Raw genomic sequence first — 19909 nt, forward strand, 5'->3', positions numbered from 1 at the left:
ACACACTAAATAGCTCTTGCTTTTCAGAGAATGTAGTATGATAACTTCATATATTGTAGTATGAATAAAGCACTAAAGCTGTTACTAGTTATTTTAGAAAAGGCTTATTTCAAGTTTGGAGGGATTATATTTAGTAAAGGCAGATGTTAATATAAAACAAAACTTCCATGAAGTATTAACGTTTATAGAATAATATTATACAAATTGAACAGACATCAGTAATGTTCTGAAGAGTCCTCTAAATTGTTACCAATGTCAAATTTACTTATTTGAACAAGTTGTACCCTAGACTACCTTAAATGATAAAATTCTGTGCATTTCTTGAAGTCATGAAACTATATAATATTCCCATGCAGTTTGTATCTGTTCATTGTTTTACTACTTTCAGAGCTTTTCTGGCATTTTCTACAATATGTTTTTTCCATTCCTCATAGTCTGATTTAGTTGTTTCTTCTTCATTCTCATCTTTAGGTCGTTTTTGTGGGGATATGTCTTCTGTAAAATAATTTCACATGGCTCATATATATATATACATGCCTATATGCACAACAGTAATAAAAATCTAGAGAGAACAAATTTTGGAATATACATGTGAACCTTCTGCCAGATTGGTGAAACCTCCTGTCTTAAAATAATATATATTGTAAAAAAAATAATTTCAGATTTTAACTGAGTGTGAAATTACCGGAGTACCAAATTGGGGTGATTATGTAAAAAACAACGAAGTGTTCAACACTCATTTGCCTGTCAGTCTTCCATTTGCGGCACGGATGTTAGAGGTGAACATACAGGTCTATCTTTACCCTCAAAGCAAAAAGGTTAACTTCTAAAGCATGTATGAAAGTATTAAAACATTTGATATCCAGTGTTCACATCTGACACAACCCAGGTAAATTAGATTACTTCAAGTTAATTCATGATGTAATAATTTTAAGTGACCTTTTGACATGTGACTGGATTACGTCACATTCCAATGATAAGGAAGGCTACAAAATTTGACAAAGATACTGAAAAAATGTTGAATGTCGCTATCAAAAGACTACATAAAGTTGCAACCTATTATGAAGAAAATTTGACGATTCAATAACTTCCTGTTCAGATGTCTAAACTTCTAACCATAAATTCAAAATCCCTTGGCGTGAGTTTCAAGGTTAACACAGGTATAAATAAGTGATATACATCTTTTTTTTTTATTATGTCGATAAGGTCTGGTGGTAAAATTATTCCAGAAGGAATATAGATGAAAATGCAAACCTTGACATAATTTTTCTATTTCATCAGCTATTGCAGACTTTCTTTTCTCTTGAACAACCTTTTTATTTCCTGAAAGGTAATGAATAACACTTAATGACTACATTTAAGAAGAACTAATGTTACTATAGTTCTATAGTACCATAGTTCGTGGGGTATCAATTTTCATGGTTTTCGTGGGAATGCCAAAACATGTAATTTGGTCTCCAAAGAAAATGAGATTTCATTGGTGTATATACAGAAAGCATTAAAACCAAGAATTCAAGAATCCACGAACTTGGTTTTTTTTCCTTAATTAACAAAAATTGCTATCCACGAATTAAAGTACTTTCACAGAAATAGTACAAAAACAACACTTAACATGATTAAATTTCATGTCTGATTTTTCTTTGAACTTCCACATTCTTAAGGACATCAGTAAGTGGTATTTAAGCAGTTCACAGACTTAATAATTATGGTCTGAACTTCATTTTAACAGCACATCAAATTTTATATAACAAAGATGGTTTTGAGCACCTAGATAAAAAAAGAAATAAGTAAACACAACACAAAAATACATCTATCTTATATCCCTCACTTGTCATGCATTCCGGTATTCAAAACATTTGAAATTTCTATTTAGAAAGTTTAATCTTTAAACTAACTAAAAAGTAATTTAATTTTGCAACATTTTTTTTATTATTTCATAGTTACTGAAAAGACACTGGTTGAACTTCATAGAAAATGAAATGTCATCTCGATTTATAATAGATATGCCTGCAACTGAACATATTCTACACTCACCCCCTTTTCTAAAGTGTTTAACATGGAAATGAAAATGAAAAACAAAAGAAAGTTTTCTTTCATTATTTTACCTCAAAAAATTAAAAGCATTTTTCAAATCATGTAATGAATCAATAGAATCAACAACGTGGATCAAGAGATGGTTGAATAAATGGAAAATATTCAGGAAAATTAAAAAATTCAATAAACCATTGAATACAGCATTCTCACAAGAAGGATTCCAATTATTTTCAAAAATAAAGAGTATAAAAAACAAAACACAGAAACAATAAGTAACTAACCCAGTAACTTAGTAGCTATTTTCTCTAACTCTGTCATTAAAATATCAAACGTTTTCCTCTTCACACTACATACTTCAATCAGTTTGGATCTGTCGATTTTAATCTTTAAAACTCTACAATAGATTACAAATTTAATTAAAGGATTATCATATCAACTGAAATTTTCTCTATATCTTTTATTATCATTCAAGATATCAGCTTAACCTGTCATTTTTTGGTCATTCAAGGCCAATAACTCTAATAAGGAGTTGACATCCTAATTCAATCCAATACAGACTTTAGTGTAGTGCTTCTACCTGAACAAAAATGGTCACCTCTGTTTTCCCCTATTATACATTGTAGTTTTTTAAGAATGAACTTATAATATAAGTGATTTTATCCCTGTGTCAAAAAAAAAAAAATTAAATTAATAAACATGGCAGCAATGTTTGTTGCTTAATTGGTATAATTAACACTTGTATTTAAGACAAAAGCACTAATCATGATTTGGCTGAACTTTAAGTTAATATGTGCGGTGGTTTCAGATGGAATTTTTTATAGTTCAGGTTTTACATTAGAAAAGACAAAGACAACACATTTCAAGAGATGATAATAGCATAATACATGATCATTCACTTGAGGTATTTGTGGATGCAACAATAGTTATTGACACACTAAACATAGGGACTTACAGTTCATTATGGACACAATATTCAGGGTGCATACATGGATCCCTTTGTACCTCATTACCTCAAAAACAGTTAACAATATGGTTAATTCAGTAAGCAATCTTCTTAAAGCTCTTGTATTTAGGCTGGGATTTTCATGTAGAATCCCATAAAAATTTTTCTATAATGCGCTAAAAATAAAAAAGTTTTTGGGGTGTGGTCCTCTTTGGCCCTTTATAATTTGCAAACTGTCAAAGATATCTGAAATTTGATTGAAAAAATGCAGACAAAGATTTTCACGGAGGATCTACGAAAAAAAAAATTCTAAATCAAACCAGAAATAAATAAGCAATGATCAAGAAATCAGAAAAAAATACTTGTTTCTGGCCCTTTATTCTTACTTGGCTCAAGTCACAACCCCAAAAAACAATCCCAGTCTTATTTTTGAAAAACAAGTGTCTACTGACAATGACGATACGGATGACAACAACGTCATACAATATACGAAGTCAATACTCACCGTCAGCACAAAGTGAGACGATTTCATAAACATTGGACTAGAGAAGTCAATACTCACTACAGACAGCACAAAGTGGGAATATCCCATAAACATTGGACCAGAGATGTCAATACTCACCTACAGACAGCACAAAGTAAGAGGATTTCATAAACATTGGACCAGAGAAGTCAATACTCACCTACAGACAACACAAATTCATAAACATTGGACTACAGAAGTCAATACTTACCTTCAGACTGCACAAAGTAAGATGATTTCATAAACATTGGACCAGATAAGTCAATACTTACCTACATTGTACAGACAGCATGAAGTGAGAGGATTTCATAAACATTGGACCAGAGAAATGAATACCCACCTACAGGCAGCACAAAGGGAGGATGCCATAAACATTGGACCTGAGAAATCCATATCAGCTCCATTAAATGTATCCTCATATCTAAAAAACATCATGTAGGCTATGTACATCCTAAGCAGAAAGAATTGTAGAAATACTTTATGCATGGTATAACAAACAATATATAATGGTATTTCATGAACTTTGTATTAACAGGTAACATGGATGTGTTAAACAAAGGTTAAATTTTCAATATTGAAATGAGGTAGACTTGAGATTATCTTGTTTCCTAAGGTTTGATTAAATCAGAGTAAATTCAAAATTGAAGAGGAGAAAACGGAACCTTCTTTAAAAGCAAATTTTTAGTTGTTTCAATAGATATGTCCTTGTTTATGCTTTAAGAAAATAACAGGTACAGACAGCTCTATATTAATGTACAAAATTTTAACCATAAATATCCTTACGTTTTAAGAACTTGTCTTGCAAGGTCTGCTGCTGGTGTACATCCAAATTTAACAGCTAAATATTTGATTGTAGTGGGTTCCTCAAGTCCAAGCATGCTTTCTAAAGTCTTCAATCCATTGATATAAATCTTTTTGTTTACCCCTGATAGCCTCATGGCCTCTGTCTATTTTTGGTTTTTAGGAGAAAAAAAAAGAACCAAAGTTTACCACTATGTGCAAAGTATTAATAAAATCTCATTGTGTTAACATTGCATTCCTCCATCTCAAAGCATTTCAACTCTGAAATTTCTATGGCAACACACAATGTATTCTGCCAGCCTACCAAGAAAACATAAACATTAAAATATATATATTTTTAAAATTTAATGCAAGAACACACTATGAGCACTGTGCAGTTCTTTTGATTCAATTTTAAATTAATGAGAAAGATACTGCTTGACTGTAAGTCGTCCTACATGAAACTTGCTTCTGAATATTTAGTGCATACAGTTGTAACTGTATTATATTAGAAGAAATCAAAAGAAAAATTGGAAAATGGATGTTTGTAAATAGAATTTACCGGTAATGTGTCAGCCGCATTAGTAAAAGAAACAAGATCGTGCTTAGAAGTTAAAAATGGGTAAGGAGACACAGTACAAGTCATATCATGCAAAAGCAATATACAAATATCTAAGCATTCCATGTAAAACAAGCTGGAAAATCTGTTACAAAAATATCAATTATATACCACCTGAAATATCAATAAGTCGATTGTTAAATAGGAAGTAGATGAGCGAGGAATCTGAAAAGGAGAGACATAGTACAAGTGATCATGCAAAAGCAATAAACCAAATATTTAAGCATTATTTGTCATAGAATCTGATTCATAGATTGATTGTTGTTTTTTAACGCCGTTTCGGCGACTAGGGCCACATCTCGGCAAGAGCATTAAATAATAGAATCTGAGAAATCTGTTACGAAAATTTCCATTAAGTACCACCTGAAAAACTACTAAGTCAATCAGTAAACAGGAGGTAGATGAGCAAGGAACCTTGAAAGGGGTGGCACAGTACAAGTCATCATGCAAAAGCAATATACCAAATATCAAAGCATTCCCTCCGACATTAGCTGAAAAATCTGTTACGGAGAGTATAATATACAGAAGGATGGAATGACGTCAGGATGGACAAGGTGATTTCAATATAGCCCCACTTTAATGAGTGGGGTATACCGATAATATTAACAATCATTAAATCACCACAGGACATTAAATTATTAAAATATGATGTATGGTATAGTAACTTTCATTCTAATGTAGTGAATACATGTAATTGTATATTAAGTAATGCAGTGTTAACTATAGTCTAAGCTTCCTACAACCCTGCAACCAATCTCATTAAAATCAGATCTCTTACAAACAAAAACAAACAAAAAAACAAACACTATTTATCCTCAGACACTGAGGTGTACAAGAGGTCAATCAGTTTTATACATACATGTACATGTTATAAATAGCAACATATATATATACACTGCCCTGCAACCCTCTTCTTTTTTATTTGGATACTAATTTGTACAGTAATCCTACTCTTTTGACCCAACAAATCAATATCCAAATAAAAAGGAGATTTGCAGGGTCAGAAGAACTATGTTTACAAAACAACTTAATTATCAATTTTCTCAATCATCAAAAACTTGAGCTCCATGTTCTGTTTATTACATTTCATTTGTATTTAGTTCCTTTTCAACTTGGCTATTGTTCATTTATTTATTATATTATATTCAATCATGAAATTGACAACTTTAAAATAAGAATTCAAGAAATTACAAAAAAATACTACTGTGATAATAAAAATATTGTCAACTTCCAAAGATAACACTTTGTCAAATTGACTGTGATGTCACCAATAAATAGAATCACTAGTTTTTAATGTCATGATAGAACATCACATCGCATCCTATCAGGCACTCGTGATGCTTTTTGTCTAGACTTCAAAACTGCCATTTTTCTGTAACTACATACTACACCAAAAAATTACCTTGGCAACTGGCTGACCTGATCCAGAAGAGGCTAAATCTAAACACATAACTACACAACATGACCCGGTTAGATTCAGAGCACCCAAACTTGTACTCCCAACTCTTATCTCAACAAGCTGTAATAATTCTTCTGCCTTTCTGGAATTAAAAAAAACAGTAGAGTTAAATACAACATACTTGTAAAATGTCTAAGTATTAACAGAAAATTAAATATATATGTGACTTTCTACTCTAAAGGTTAGCAACAACAAAACTAGAGGCTCTACAGAGCCTGGCTTGATCAGCCATATTCTATTTTTGTAAAAGTGGCCAATTCTTTTCCATGATAAAAAATCCAAATGGTTTTTTTGTGCAGGATACCCTAAGGAATAATCATAACAACTTTCAATGAATTCTGTCCTGTAGTTTCTGAAAAGATTTTTTAAAGTAATAAAATCAAAAATAGCAAGAAACGTCCAAACAGAGCAATTACTCCCAACATGGGTAAGTAAATTTTCATGAAAATTGACCAGATAGATATCTTCATGATGAACACTTTTATTCTGTCAAAATTAGACCTAACAATTTATGTACATGTACAATGTATATGTGAAAAACTGCTGTCTCACCCCTTTGTATTATTTTTAGTAATGCCAACCAATGTGTAGGATACCCTAAGGAACAATTATACCAACTTCATTTGAATTCTGTTAATTATTTTCTAAGGAGAGATTTTTGAAAACTGTTAATAGACAACAGATGATGGTGATTGATGCCAAGAGTAATCAAGGGAACCAAGGTTATAAATCAAAAGAATGCAATCCAGGGACAAGGACCAGACATGGAAAACAGACATACACAACAAAGAACATAAAGTAACTGAAATCATACATACAAAGTAACAAAAGCAAATGAGCAACTCGGACTCCACTAAAAACTGGGAGCATGGACCAGGTGCACCGGCAGTGATCACAAAAACTTACATGGCCTTTGGCCAGTTGATATACAAATCTAAAAAATATTACTCCTCTTCTGTCATTTAAATTTCATGCAAAATTAAGTACATTTTGTATCTACATGTATTATTATTAGTTGATAGAGATGACATAACTTTCATGTAATACAGCAGGGGACTGAAAGAGTTATCAAGGGAACCAAAGTTATAGCGGTAATCAAAAGAATGCAATCCAGGGACAAAGACCAGACATGGAAAACAGACATACACAACAAAGAACATAAAGTAACTAAAATCAAACATACAAAGTAACAAAAGCAAATGAGCAACTCGGACTCCACTAAAACCTGGGAGCATGGACCAGGTGCACCAGTAGGGTAAGCGTCCTCTGCTTTTCTAGAAATGCCCGCCAAGTTGCTCATAAAAAGTCAAGTCTGGTGTAGACAAACGAGGAAAGAAAAACTATGACCTGTTGAATAAATCAGTTTTCATGGTGCAGATGGATACACCATAACGATCCACGAGTTCATGATGACGACCATGAAACTTCTGTAGTGATGACTTCAATCTTGTAACAACATAACCCTGTTCCAGAAGCCAATTTGTTAGAGTTCTAGCACGATACAAAAAGTCTGCGTAGTTTCGGCAAGCTCTGGCATAACGCATGAGTTCTGATATGTACACTCCATACACAGGTGCTGAAGGAATGTTGCCACAGATGAAAGGAAAGTTGACAATTTTGAATGAAAAGTCATCATGTTTGTTGTAAAGTCAATAGTTTTCCTTTACCATCAATTTCTAGATTTTAAAACTTTCCAGAACCTTTACGTATATATCTCTGATTAAATTTATTAAGTTTCTTTTAACCAAGTTGGGGTAATAAAGTTAATTTGTCACAAAGAGAGTACAGAGCTCAACTGCAATATGCAAGTTAGTAGGGTGCTGCATCATACAGAATGATGAGAACAAAAATCCACCATCCTGAAGTGATATGTTGCAGAGAGAATGTAAAATAACAACAGATGACCCTGAAAATTATTTTAAAAAGTAGAACAATTCCTTGAATGCCCACAAATTTACATTGTAACTGATAAGCAAAAACAGACTGTACTTACACGTACATGTACAATATGTTTACATTATGAGAATGTCACATTGCAAACCATGTCATCCCTATTACTTTCATTCCAAACCCAGTTCTGAAGACAAACAATATTAAAATGCCAGAATTTAAGGTCAAGGAACAAATGCATTTGCCACTCAAAACATGTATATACATTTTATGTATTGAAATAATAATTCATATATAATGACAATTTGTTTTCAAATAAATATGATTGAATTACATGTACAATGTATCAGCTAAGTACATGTATGGCATGTGCCTACGACTGCTTGCCATTTACAATGAAACCTTATACTTTCGAGAAATACTGTGCTCGCTTATAGGCATGAAATACCTATTCCATGATTAATACTTTTTAACAAATTTTTTTAAGGCTATTGTTCATGAATTTCTATCATATTTATAATAGTTGAGCATGATGGACTTGGCAAAATTCACAACACCAAACAAAACTGAATAATTCAAGAACACATTGTTTGTATGCACCACCAGAGTGTGTGTATCAATAACCTGGGGAGTTGGTACTGAGTCATTTCGCCTACATTCCTGTTCACCTCTATATGAAATGTGTTGAACAATGAAGATTTCTGTGTATGGGTACTTTATATAAAATATATAATAAAGGAAAATAAATAAATAATAAAAAAAAAAAAACAAGTGGGTTTATTATGGTTTTCATTGAAAATATGTATTTCAATACCGATTTTTTTGTCTCTTATACATGCATATGCATAAAGAAAATGATTATTTAACAATAAGTAAAAATGAGGAAAGGAAATTATTTCCAAAAACAAAATGCCAAATAATTAAGTTTCTGCATGCAATTAATCAGTTTCGCAATTAAATTAATTAAATGAATAATTAATTGAATACACAAGCATGGCTTGGTTGTTTGTTTAATATATAAATGATGTTTTTTTTTAAGATCAAGAACGTTCTAGTTGTTAATTTAATCAATTAACATTTGTTAAACTAATTAAACTGTAATTAAACATATTGAGAAATTAAATTGAAAAAAATAACTTACTTGAAAGTTTCGAGAAATGTGACCGAAAAAGCAATTAGAAATATCAAAGAAATTCACATTTCACAGCTTGGTGCTTTGAAGTTGTCCTTTTCAGTATATAAAGACGACATAATATGGAGAGTTCTCATTACTCCCCAAAACTATGCAGGTGAACTTATGTATTACGTGCAACAAAGAGGTTCCTCCTCGACAGAATGCAGTGTCTTGTGACGTGTGTGATAAGTGGCAGCACAGACTTTGTGGCACTGGTATGTACGAGTCTTATTTTTAATGATAAATTTTTAGTTCATTTGTATAGTATTTCTTGTTATTTTCATTTCAAATATTTTATTGATATAAAGCAAATGGATTAGACAACAGGCAATTGTTATTTTGAATTATTCATTACTTTGATCTAAATTTTGGACTTAATGGGCTCCTTAACATTTTTGTAACTTTTTAGACTTACTTAGGGATGGAAAGAAATGAAATAAACTTTTTTCTACTGGTATCACACTCCAGACTTACAATCAGGCAAAACATGGTGATGGTCTGAACTTCATATGTGCACCATGTGAAGAACGGAACTGGACGCAACCAGAAGCACCAGCAGAACCCAACCCAGCACAAGCAACCCACCACCAGCAGAACCTGAGCCAGCACCAGAAGAGGTACCTGATGACCCAGACATGTCATTAGATGGTTCTTTTGACATTTCCAAAAGAATAGCTGACCATGATCCCGAACCACAAGAAGTGTGAGTATATGAATATTGGTCAACATGGCAGTATAAAAATAACAAACATTAATTTTTGATGTCATATAATCTTATCATTCATAATTTTAAGAATTTTTCAATTAAAAATATTAAAATTTCAGAATATAGGTAGTAGCTCAGCCCTTCAAGAACGGTAACAGAGGTCAGCTGTTTTCTATCAACTTTTTTGTACACATAAACAAAAACATGAAACAGTTTCCCTTATTCTTCGCCATCATGTCAAGTAAGACCAAGGAAGGCTATGATGTTGTAAGTATTTATTTAGTCCTTTAATTTATTAATTAGATGTAAGACATAATAAAATATGCTAAAAACTTGCTGAACTTTACAGATAAAAACATATATTAATATTTAATTATAAAAATGTATAATATTGTCCATACAGAATTTCATTACACCAAAAAGAACAGCAATATTTGCAAGTATTTATGTGTATAATATGTTGATTATATATATTTCAGGTTTTCCGGCATTTGAAAGACAAGTTGGAGAATTTTGTTGTGGAAGGTTTTGTCCTAGACTTTGAGCAGGGTAGGTTTATGAATTTTAATATTATTTTTATATTTGAAAAATGTACATAGCTTAAGTTGCACATGCATGACTATATAATTATTATTAAATTTCTCGCACATCATTTATTACAAAATTATATAAATATTTCAATATGGACAATTCACATTGTTTATATTTATAAATAATAATTTATTATATTTATTACACATCGTTTGTTATAAAATGATCAGAAATATTTCAATATTGAATATTCACGATGTTTGTCTTGTGTAGGAGCCTGGCTTTCTGTGAGACAACAGTTTCCTGGTGTTCCAATGGAATCAAGCTGTTTGGCAACATGTTCAACAGTGTGGTCTTGTAGCAACTTATGGTCGGCATCAGGCAAAATTATTTCACATGATCTTCACATGATTTTCACACGAATTTAGCAAATAAACTAAGTGACAGAGTTCACGTGAAATTTGGGTGATTGGAGCCTTCACCTCAAATTCACATGAAATGTTCACATGAAATTTCTGTTTAGTGAATTTCACATGAAAATCATGTAAACTTCATGTGAATTTCACAAGAATTCCATGTGAAGCTCGATTAACATGAATTTCACGTGAAAAATATTTGCCAAGCAGGTCATGGCTCTGCATTTCTTGCTACCTGCTCACATCAAGAATACATTCAACAACTTTAAAGACCATGCCAACTCAGACAACCTACGAATGCTGACACAGTACATGAGAAGACAGTAGTTTAACACCACCACCATGCCAGTACCATCCTGGTGTGTGTTCCAACAGCAGATAAGAATCAACTATGATGTTGAGGGTATGTACAGTGTTATTCTTTTACTCTTATTTTATTTGATTATTATTAAATCATTTAAGTATTTATTTCCTCAATTTTGTAAAAACTGAAGACAATACTTTCATGTTCATTCTACATTATGTATATCACTACAAATTGTATTTATGTTACCATATTCTTGTAATTTATTTCATTCATATTACATCATAATTTTATGTTCAATTTTTTATTAAGGTTGCCATCACAGAATCAACAAGATATCTGCAGTAGATGGTGTTGGTCTCTACAAACTCATACCAAGGCTTTGACTTGAAGAACTGATAGCAGTTGCAGTCACAGCAGAAGATCTGCACCAAGACGTTGCCTGGCAATACACCAGACTCCAAACCAAGCTCCAGGAGACATGGGATAAGTACATGAAGAATGATATGTCAACAACCACTTTCCTGAAGACAGTGGGTCATCTCTATGGGGTTGACCACTAGTGAAATGACAAATGTTGACTTAATTACTATGTGCTTGTGTTGCATGTGCTGTTGACTGCTTTTCTTATAATGCAATGTGCTTTAAAAATATTAGTGCTCTTTTACCCGTGTGTATGATTGAATGTAGAAAGTACTGTTTTATGTTTGAATATATGAATATAAGTGTATGAATGAATGTGTATGTATGAATATACGAATCTGTTCTTGAATATATTGTTATATTAAAATTAAATATGAAAAAAATGCATTGTTATTGGTTATATTATAAGTTAAAATTACCGATAAAAAATCAAAATAAAAGAATAAAAACAAAAAACCAAAAAAAACCAAGCAAACGAATGAACAAATTAAACAAAACCTTAAAAAAAATGATGTTTCACAAGAGAGAGAAAATACAATACATTTAAAGCCTCATATCTGATTTACAAATAACTAAAATGAGTGTGGAAATTCCTGTTCCTAACCTACGACACATGTTGATTATTTAACGAGGTAAATACTTAAATAAACAACAAGAACATTCCTACCTGCAATTAATTGATTTATCATTCTTGATCTACGACTGGCGTGTGCCACATGTTGAGTAACACTTAAATATCCACAAAATAAAAAAAAGTTTTTGTACACATATAAGGTGCTACTGGAGGCTAAACTTACATGGCCGAAGTTCACTTAATGTAATTTAATATATATGTTGGTAATTGTTATATTGGCTTTACTTACCGCATTATAATTTTAAATTTCACTTTCTGTATTGAGCATATCTATTAACTAAAACATCATTCTAATCGTAAATGACAAGTTGCAAATGACAATGACACCATAGGCGAAATAACCCAAGGCGAAGTAGTATATAGGCGAAACGACTCAAGGCGAATAGGGAAGTAGGCGAAACGACTCTTTCAACTGGTTTTGTGGCGAAACGACCCGGATTCAGGAAGTTTGATCAGTAAATCACTGCTCAGCCTGCGCGATTAGACCATGCAGACCACCCAGTCACTCAGTAGCCCTGCAGGGAAACTGATGTACTCATACAGATAAGATACCCTTGTTGGAATCGTGGAATGACCAACCAAAGAATTCTACCACACCAGAGGCTGAGTGGCTGATAGCTGCGAAACGTAGCTCTATTTTTACGCATTTTTTTAACGTTAGATCGCAAAATCCAAAAAAAAAAAAGATCAAGAGCTACGATTTCGCAGCTAAGTGGCAGAGAACAGTCAGGCCACTCAGGCCGTCAGGGACTCGTAAAATTAAAATTGAAAATTTCTGCGCTGTGCTCTCAAAGTCAAATGCTTAAATATCAAAATTAAAATGACCTGACGATGGACTGGTTTGATATGTTAAGTTTCTGTGCTAAATGTTTCAGTGCACTTTTATTCATTTCGCTTACGACAGCAGTTGTTGTAAATCAGCTGGTCACCACTTCCTCTCCTAGAATTCCCGCGTTTTTTTCTGGCTATTGTTCAAAACTTAGCCGATCGGAACTACTCGGAAGTTTCCGTGTACATTGAGATAACAGTTTTACTGTCTGAGGAGTTCCGATTTTAGATTTGTCGAAAGGAATGCTAGACGTTTCGAAACCTGGTCGTTTCGTATCAGATCGATTCGTACCTCAATTGAGACGTTTCTTACCTGGGTAAATTTCTAAGTGGAATGTTTCGTACCTGGGTTAAATTTCATAATAAGATGTTTCGTACATGGGCAAACTCTTCCCGACATAAGGCAAGATTGTGAAGACATGGTCATGTTTATTAGATATATTGAACCATTTAATATATCAGCTGACCTTTAAAAGTTTTCAAACTGCACTGGCTACGGTCATATTTTTCAAATCATTTAGATGAATCTTAAAGGTGAGAGATAATTTGACAGAAAATAACTGTGATGGAGCGTACATTAACGTAGTAATCTATAAGGACCCTTTAAAAAATAACAATTCTGTATCTTTCTTTTTTCTTTTCCGTTTAAGTACAGTCCTCCACTGGAGTATCGTCGTACTTTTATGGTCGATGCGAGAAAAACATCTGTGCAAATTTGTACAGTGCTGTGAGTGATCCATATGTACAGTGCGATTAAAAACGACGATAGCTGTTTATCTGACTTGGACGGACTGCACTCCTGACTTGAAAGTATCAAGAGAGCTGCTGGATATCAATGTGTCTGGTAGCCCGTTCCACAATCTTATAGTGTCCGGAAAGAATGAGTATCTAAATACTTTTGTTCTTGCGAATGGGACGAGATAGCTGAACTGGTGGTTTCGTCTGGTGTTGGTTGTGCGTGATTTTAGATATGCACCTGGTGGCAACCAGACCATGTACTACACTGTATGTTAAACAATAGGTATTAAACGTCTCTGTGTGATATAACCTAGGTACGAAACATCCCACTTTGAAATTTACCTAGGTACGAAACGTTTCAACTGAGGTTCGAAACGACCTGATACGAAACGTCCTGCATCCGGGCGTCGGGTCGTTTCGCCCTTTTTCCCCTTCGCCCTCTCGTTGTTTCGCCCTTTATCCCGTTCGTCCGGGTTGTTTCGCCCTTACTGCAGGGTCGTTTCGCCCTCATTGGATATACATGTGTTTAATTGGCTTGTGTTGTGACAGGTAAGAATACATGTTTATTCTGTGAATAAAAACTTGAATGTTTGTATAGTAGGGGTTGATCTAATTGTTAAATCGATAGATACTTGTACTGGTATTCCTTTTTCTTTCAGATAAAGCCCATCAGTTGCTGATTCTGAGGCAATGTCACAAGAGATATTTATTGAGAAATGAGAAAATTGGAAGATATTGATAACCAATTATGTTATTATATATCTTTTTTGGCAGGGCCTCGAGAATAAATGTGATATATGGTGATGACAGAAGAGATTAATATAAGTTCTGAACATTTATTTAAATAATTCATGAGTATAAGAGCACAATTACTAGCACATTGTTACAACAAACTGTTTACATAGTAAATGACAGGGTTAAAAATACAACATGATCATGGGAATTATAAAAGCACTAATTATAATAGTCACTACATCGTTCAAAAACACTGGATCACAATATCATCAGTCGCAAAATCGGTATATATATCCAATCTTCTTGAGGAACGTTGTTGTCATCTGAGTGGAAGGTCCTGGTACATGGTCCACAGTTCCTTGAGTTTGTCGTCCAGTCGGTTGTAGCGGCGATTGGTCTCCCTCGCAAGGTCATCGGAAGCAACACTGATGGCGATGAGTTCAGCCTCCCTTCTCACCTCGGTGAACGATGCCCAAGCTATTCGATCTTAAGATCAAACGATTACCGCAATCAATGCAATTACATACGGGTTAAAACATTATATACTATTACAAATTAATTAAGTTTAATACTGAAGCGGTGAATTCAATTAAACAAAGGTATAGTGTAGATCAATTTAGAACTAATTATGTTAAATGCCGTGAATACAATTAAATATGGATCAATAAATTACCTACTATTAAACATTAATTGATTTAATTGCTGAAGCTGTGAATGAAATTAGCCAAAAATTTAATTGAAAAGAAAAGATAATGCATTCTATATTGTTTTTGACGGGTCTCACTAATTAGCGACAAGAAGTGACAAGAGCCGACAAGAAGCGACAAGAAGAGAAAAATAGCGACAAGAAGAAAACAAATAGCGACAAGAAGAAAATAATAGCATAAAGAACAATAAAAAGCTACAAGAACCCTCAAGAAGCGTCACAAAATCAGAAAAAGCGACAAGAAGAAAAATTATATAGATAAGAAAATATATTTTCATTGTTTACAGTAATGGTATATTAGATTCTGCTGCACATTTTTGGCTAATATATTAAAGTCTCACCAGTATTTTTTAAAGTGTAAAGTTTCCTTTTTTAAATTTAACATTTATTTTTAGCTACAAAACTTGACAAGCGACAAGAAGCCGACAAGAAGCGTCAAGAAGAAAAAAAGATCCGAAGAACAAGATTTTTATGTGTTGCCTGTCTTTACATTCGTGCCAATATTGACTATACTTGTATCCGTTTTAGTGCACATGTTTCGACTACTTAAGTCTCATCAGTAACGCTCTATGCCAATTTTTTTTTAAACTAATTAATTTTGCGTTAGACATGTGCTGAAATTTTGCCAAATATAAATTTTGAATATAAATCTTTGATGAGAAACTTGAATGTTCTTTTGAAAATATTTACTTTGGAATTGTCAAATATCAGTTTTAATGCACATGTTTCGACTACTTAAGTCTCATCAGTAACGCTCTATGCCAATTTTTTTTTCAATTAATTTTGCATTAGACATGTGCTTTAATTTTGCCAAATATATAAATTTTGAATAAAAATCTTTGATAAGAATATTTAATGTTTTTTTTTAATATTTATTTAATATTTGTCTTGGATTTGACAAACTGATCTTTTTGTAAAGTTTGGTTTTCCTTGAATCAAAAACGAAATAATTTAGATCAGTTGTTCTTATTTTTTTTTTTTTCATCGATTTAGTAGGATATTTTTATATATTTATTTTTGATATATATTTAGGGGTTTTCCAAAAATAGTGTTCGTAAGGTGTGTACGTTTTCTTATGAAACAAAAACTTTTTTTCAGAATTATGAAGATTTTTAAACGAATATATACATATATATAGATTTTCTTTGTTCGTTTTTTGTTTTATTGACATTACATATATACATATTTACAAATTCTAAGCCAAAACGTGTTTAATGGACACAAGTCTCTGTTCCGTCACTGAAATTTGACTTTCTTAGCAGACATTGTCTTAGCCGATCTCACTCGTTTTCTCTGCCCTGGCTTTCATGCACATGCATTTGTTTTGGGGATTACCAATCCCCCATCGGTAGATGTTGTTACTGTGCCCTTATCAATAGCCTTGCTACCGTGACTCAAGAATTTTTGAAGAACAAGTGCTCTCTCTTTTTCAGATTTGCTCTGCCAGAGTGACTTTGTACACTGCAAGTGGCTAACTTGTGTGTTTAATTCGTAGTCTCCGTGTGCGTACAGTGCACCTACGATTAAGCTCTCTTGCAATTGAATTTCCTTATGGATTTTATTTACCAGCTCCGGCAGTTTTTCTGGTTTCCAATCCTGATTCAGTTTCAGGATGTGGTTCATCGATTCGCAGTTGTTATTTTTCCATTGCAATGGAATTCTTGAGTCACCTTTTCTTGCTTTGTACACATATTCCTTGATAGTAGGAATAACTTTGTTTGTGAGATATGGACCGACAATGTCTTCGTACTTGCGTTCAATATCAGTATCATGATAATCGGACTCATACCTTTCCCTTTTCGTTTTAGCTTGTGTTCTTGGAACACTGTTGTTGTGACAAAGCAAGCGCCATGATTAAAAGTTTTGTCAACACCAATGATAGAAGACCTGCAAGCATTGGCAAAGTGTTTCATTTGAAAATCTGTATAACAAATTATATTTGGTGGCTTGCCAGAGGTCTGCACTATCTCTTTTAAAAATGGGTGTTTTGCAGAATTCATATTGATGACAGTTTGCATATCATCAGCAACATTTTGTCTATGCGAAGGGTCGCTGCTCTTTTTCATGTTATATTTTAAGTTCTGTATAGACTTTGAGTCTCGAGGTTGATGTTCAGAACTAAAATTGTCTGTGAAAATTTGTTTAACTGACTTGCCAGCTTCAATTTCAGTTTTTACTTTATTCTTAGTCTCTGGTGAAGTACGAATGTACTCTTGTTTTGTAATCCTAGCATTGCCATGTCTATTTATATTCTCAATAGGATATGTTCCTAAGTATTCAGCAACTGCTTTATTCATAGTGTCAATAGAATAGCCCGGCATTTTATCGAACCAGCTGATTCTTTTCTTGTACATGTTGTCCCTTTTAAGGGAAGCATAATAGCGTTTTAAGACAAATATATTTGAATCATCTGGTTGCGGTTCTAAAGGGACAAATTCCCTTTTAATTTCTTTACAGAAAAGGCCATTCTTTTTGACACATGATTGCAGAGTGCCATCTTGTTTCCGAACATAATATGTAGTTTTGGTAGATGTGGTTTTCGTATCCCATGTTCCACAATCGTCCCAAAACTCCATTTTCTTCGACTTCGTTTTCCTATTTATGTTCTTTGTGTGGTCCAACACAAAATAGACATTATCTTTGACAATACGAGGAATGTCATCATGAGTAGCATTCTCATTCACCAGTGTATCTATTATTCTGTCTAATGATAGGAATTTATTATTTTCAAGTTTGCGACATGATTCTGCTGTTTCTGTTTCATGTGTAGACAATGTGTGCATAGGGTTGTCTAGATCTGACGAATTAGTGCCCGACTGCAGGTCGTTTACCTCACTCTGATCGCCAAGTTTGTTATAAGAGTCATGGCTATTGTTTAGGCAAGATGCCTCATGCATAGATAATGCAGTGGTATCATTGTCGGACAGACCAAGTGAGAGTCATTGGCAGTGCTATTAAGAGGAGGAAACTCCTCCGTGCTCTCTATATCAATGATAGATATATCTGCACTGGGTTTCACTAAAGGAACAAAATGGTCTGGTGTCCATGTACCAGTTTTATTAGATGCAATGCAAGAACCTGTCCAAAGTATTACTATAGGTTCTTTAGCTTTCCCTTGCAATGGTTCAAAAACCGTGTTTAAGATGCCAATAGCCTTGTCCATGAAGCCATTTATTGGAGGATAAACAGACTGAATCGGACAGCCCATAACTGTTGCTGATGCTAGTATTGTCCAGGCAGACGAAAAGCTTCTATTCTTTGCTGCTTTTAGGCATGACTCATCATATGATTCAGTTACTATACTTAAACGATCATTTAAGCGAGTTTCGTACTTGGACTTATTGCTGACAAGTTCAATGCAAGTTAAAACACGAATTCTACTGGCTAGATGTTCATTACCCGTAACATCGACTGATAGAGAGTTAAAGAGACAATTTCCATCACTAGACACACTGACAGGTTTTCTATCATTTATTAGCATATTATGTTCATTCAATATGTGTCTAGAAACCTTATCTTCTGTCAGAGCAGACTGTGCCGTATATGTAAAATCAGTCTCATTTCTTATTCTAGTCAGTGGTTCTCCCCTGAGTAATATGGTTTCAACTTGCACTGCCTTTGTCAGTAATTTGTTATTTGCAGCATATTTCTCTAGTCTACTTAGAGAGAGATTGTAATCAAAAGAACAATCGCTAGTGCGACAACATCGTGAACAGACAAAATCAATGTTTTTGCATTTAGTTAAGACTCTCAACTGATCTTTGCTTAGTTTCTGACATTTGCTGTGATACCAAGCTTCACATTGCTCACAGAATACACAAAGATCTATGCAGTCTAAGCCACAGTCACCACAAGGATTCGACATCCTTATTAAAAGTTATACTTTTACATTTACCCAAGCTAATTATTACATTAATTACATGTTCATTTGCATAATTATATTCATTTTATTATTCACTCGAAATGATCAAAGAATAATTTGCTTGCAAATTAAAACTAATTAACTTAATCTGACCCACGTGCCGTCGTCAATTACACGGCTTCATGTTATTTCCTGAAGGTAAACACGTGTGTATGAATAATTATGCACAAGGCCGCCCCAAAACAATATACAAGCCAATTAAATTACAGGAAAAAATAGACAGAAATTAATGCTTATCTCTTAATCAATCTGAGGTTGCTAATTAATTTTTCTTTTTTCTATTTTTAGTAGTATATTTCTTTATTTTATTACTTAATATCTTTTGAATTTGTATAACAATTCTTATTGGGTTGATTTATTTTTTATTTTTATTTGCCTTCTTGTCACTATTGTTTCTTTCTTGACGCTATTTTGTGCCTTTTTATCACTAATTTCCTTCTTGTTTTCTCTCTTGTCCCTAATTTTTTCTTCTTATCGCTATTTTTCCCTTCTTTTCGCTATTTTTTTCTCTTTTTATCGCTAGTTTTCCCTCTTGTGGCTATTT

General features: G+C 33.1%; 1 protein-coding gene, 1 long non-coding RNA gene and 1 pseudogene across 4 annotated transcripts; 1 reads left to right on the top strand and 2 right to left on the bottom strand.

Moving 5' to 3' along the window:
* Positions 1-168: 168 nt before the first annotated feature.
* Positions 169-14416, bottom strand: LOC148615520 (origin recognition complex subunit 6-like). 3 transcript variants are annotated; one of them, XM_088581812.1, is made up of 8 exons: positions 13336-13533; positions 8352-8435; positions 6302-6440; positions 4284-4447; positions 3841-3921; positions 2316-2428; positions 1255-1323; positions 169-495 (listed from the first exon to the last, which is right to left on the bottom strand). In XM_088581812.1, the coding sequence occupies exons 2-8, from the start codon at positions 8357-8359 to the stop codon at positions 368-370; spliced, it is 702 nt and encodes a 233-aa protein (XP_088437938.1). In that variant the 5' UTR covers positions 8360-8435; positions 13336-13533; the 3' UTR covers positions 169-367. The 3 variants fall into 3 exon arrangements, with proteins under 3 accessions (XP_088437938.1, XP_088437939.1, XP_088437936.1); XM_088581813.1 differs by lacking the exon at positions 8352-8435 and having other exon boundaries at positions 13336-14416; XM_088581810.1 differs by lacking the exon at positions 8352-8435 and having other exon boundaries at positions 13262-14410.
* Positions 14364-16292, top strand: LOC148615521 (uncharacterized). Its single transcript, XR_015922001.1, has 2 exons — positions 14364-14551; positions 14662-16292. It is a non-coding gene; the product is annotated as an uncharacterized LOC148615521 (long non-coding RNA).
* Positions 16293-16546: 254 nt separating this feature from the next.
* Positions 16547-19308, bottom strand: LOC148615522 (uncharacterized; annotated as a pseudogene).
* Between the last annotated feature and the right edge of the window lie 601 nt (positions 19309-19909).

The sequence above is a fragment of the Perna viridis genome, chromosome 5, assembly GCF_037379345.1.
Source record: "Perna viridis isolate PV_CMFRI_1.1 ecotype Kerala chromosome 5, ASM3737934v1, whole genome shotgun sequence".
In the NCBI taxonomy this organism is placed as follows: domain Eukaryota; kingdom Metazoa; phylum Mollusca; class Bivalvia; order Mytilida; family Mytilidae; genus Perna; species Perna viridis.

Coding starts and splice junctions, on each gene's coding strand:
- LOC148615520 (XM_088581810.1), bottom strand. CDS start 13,326: ATGAATAAAAGTGCACTGAAACATTTAGCACAGAAACTTAACATATCA. Junction 4,448..6,301: donor CAGGTCAGCCAGTTGCCAAG/GTAATTTTTTGG, acceptor AACCAAAAATAG/ACAGAGGCCATGAGGCTATC. Junction 496..1,254: donor AATAGAAAAATTATGTCAAG/GTTTGCATTTTC, acceptor ATTATTTTACAG/AAGACATATCCCCACAAAAA.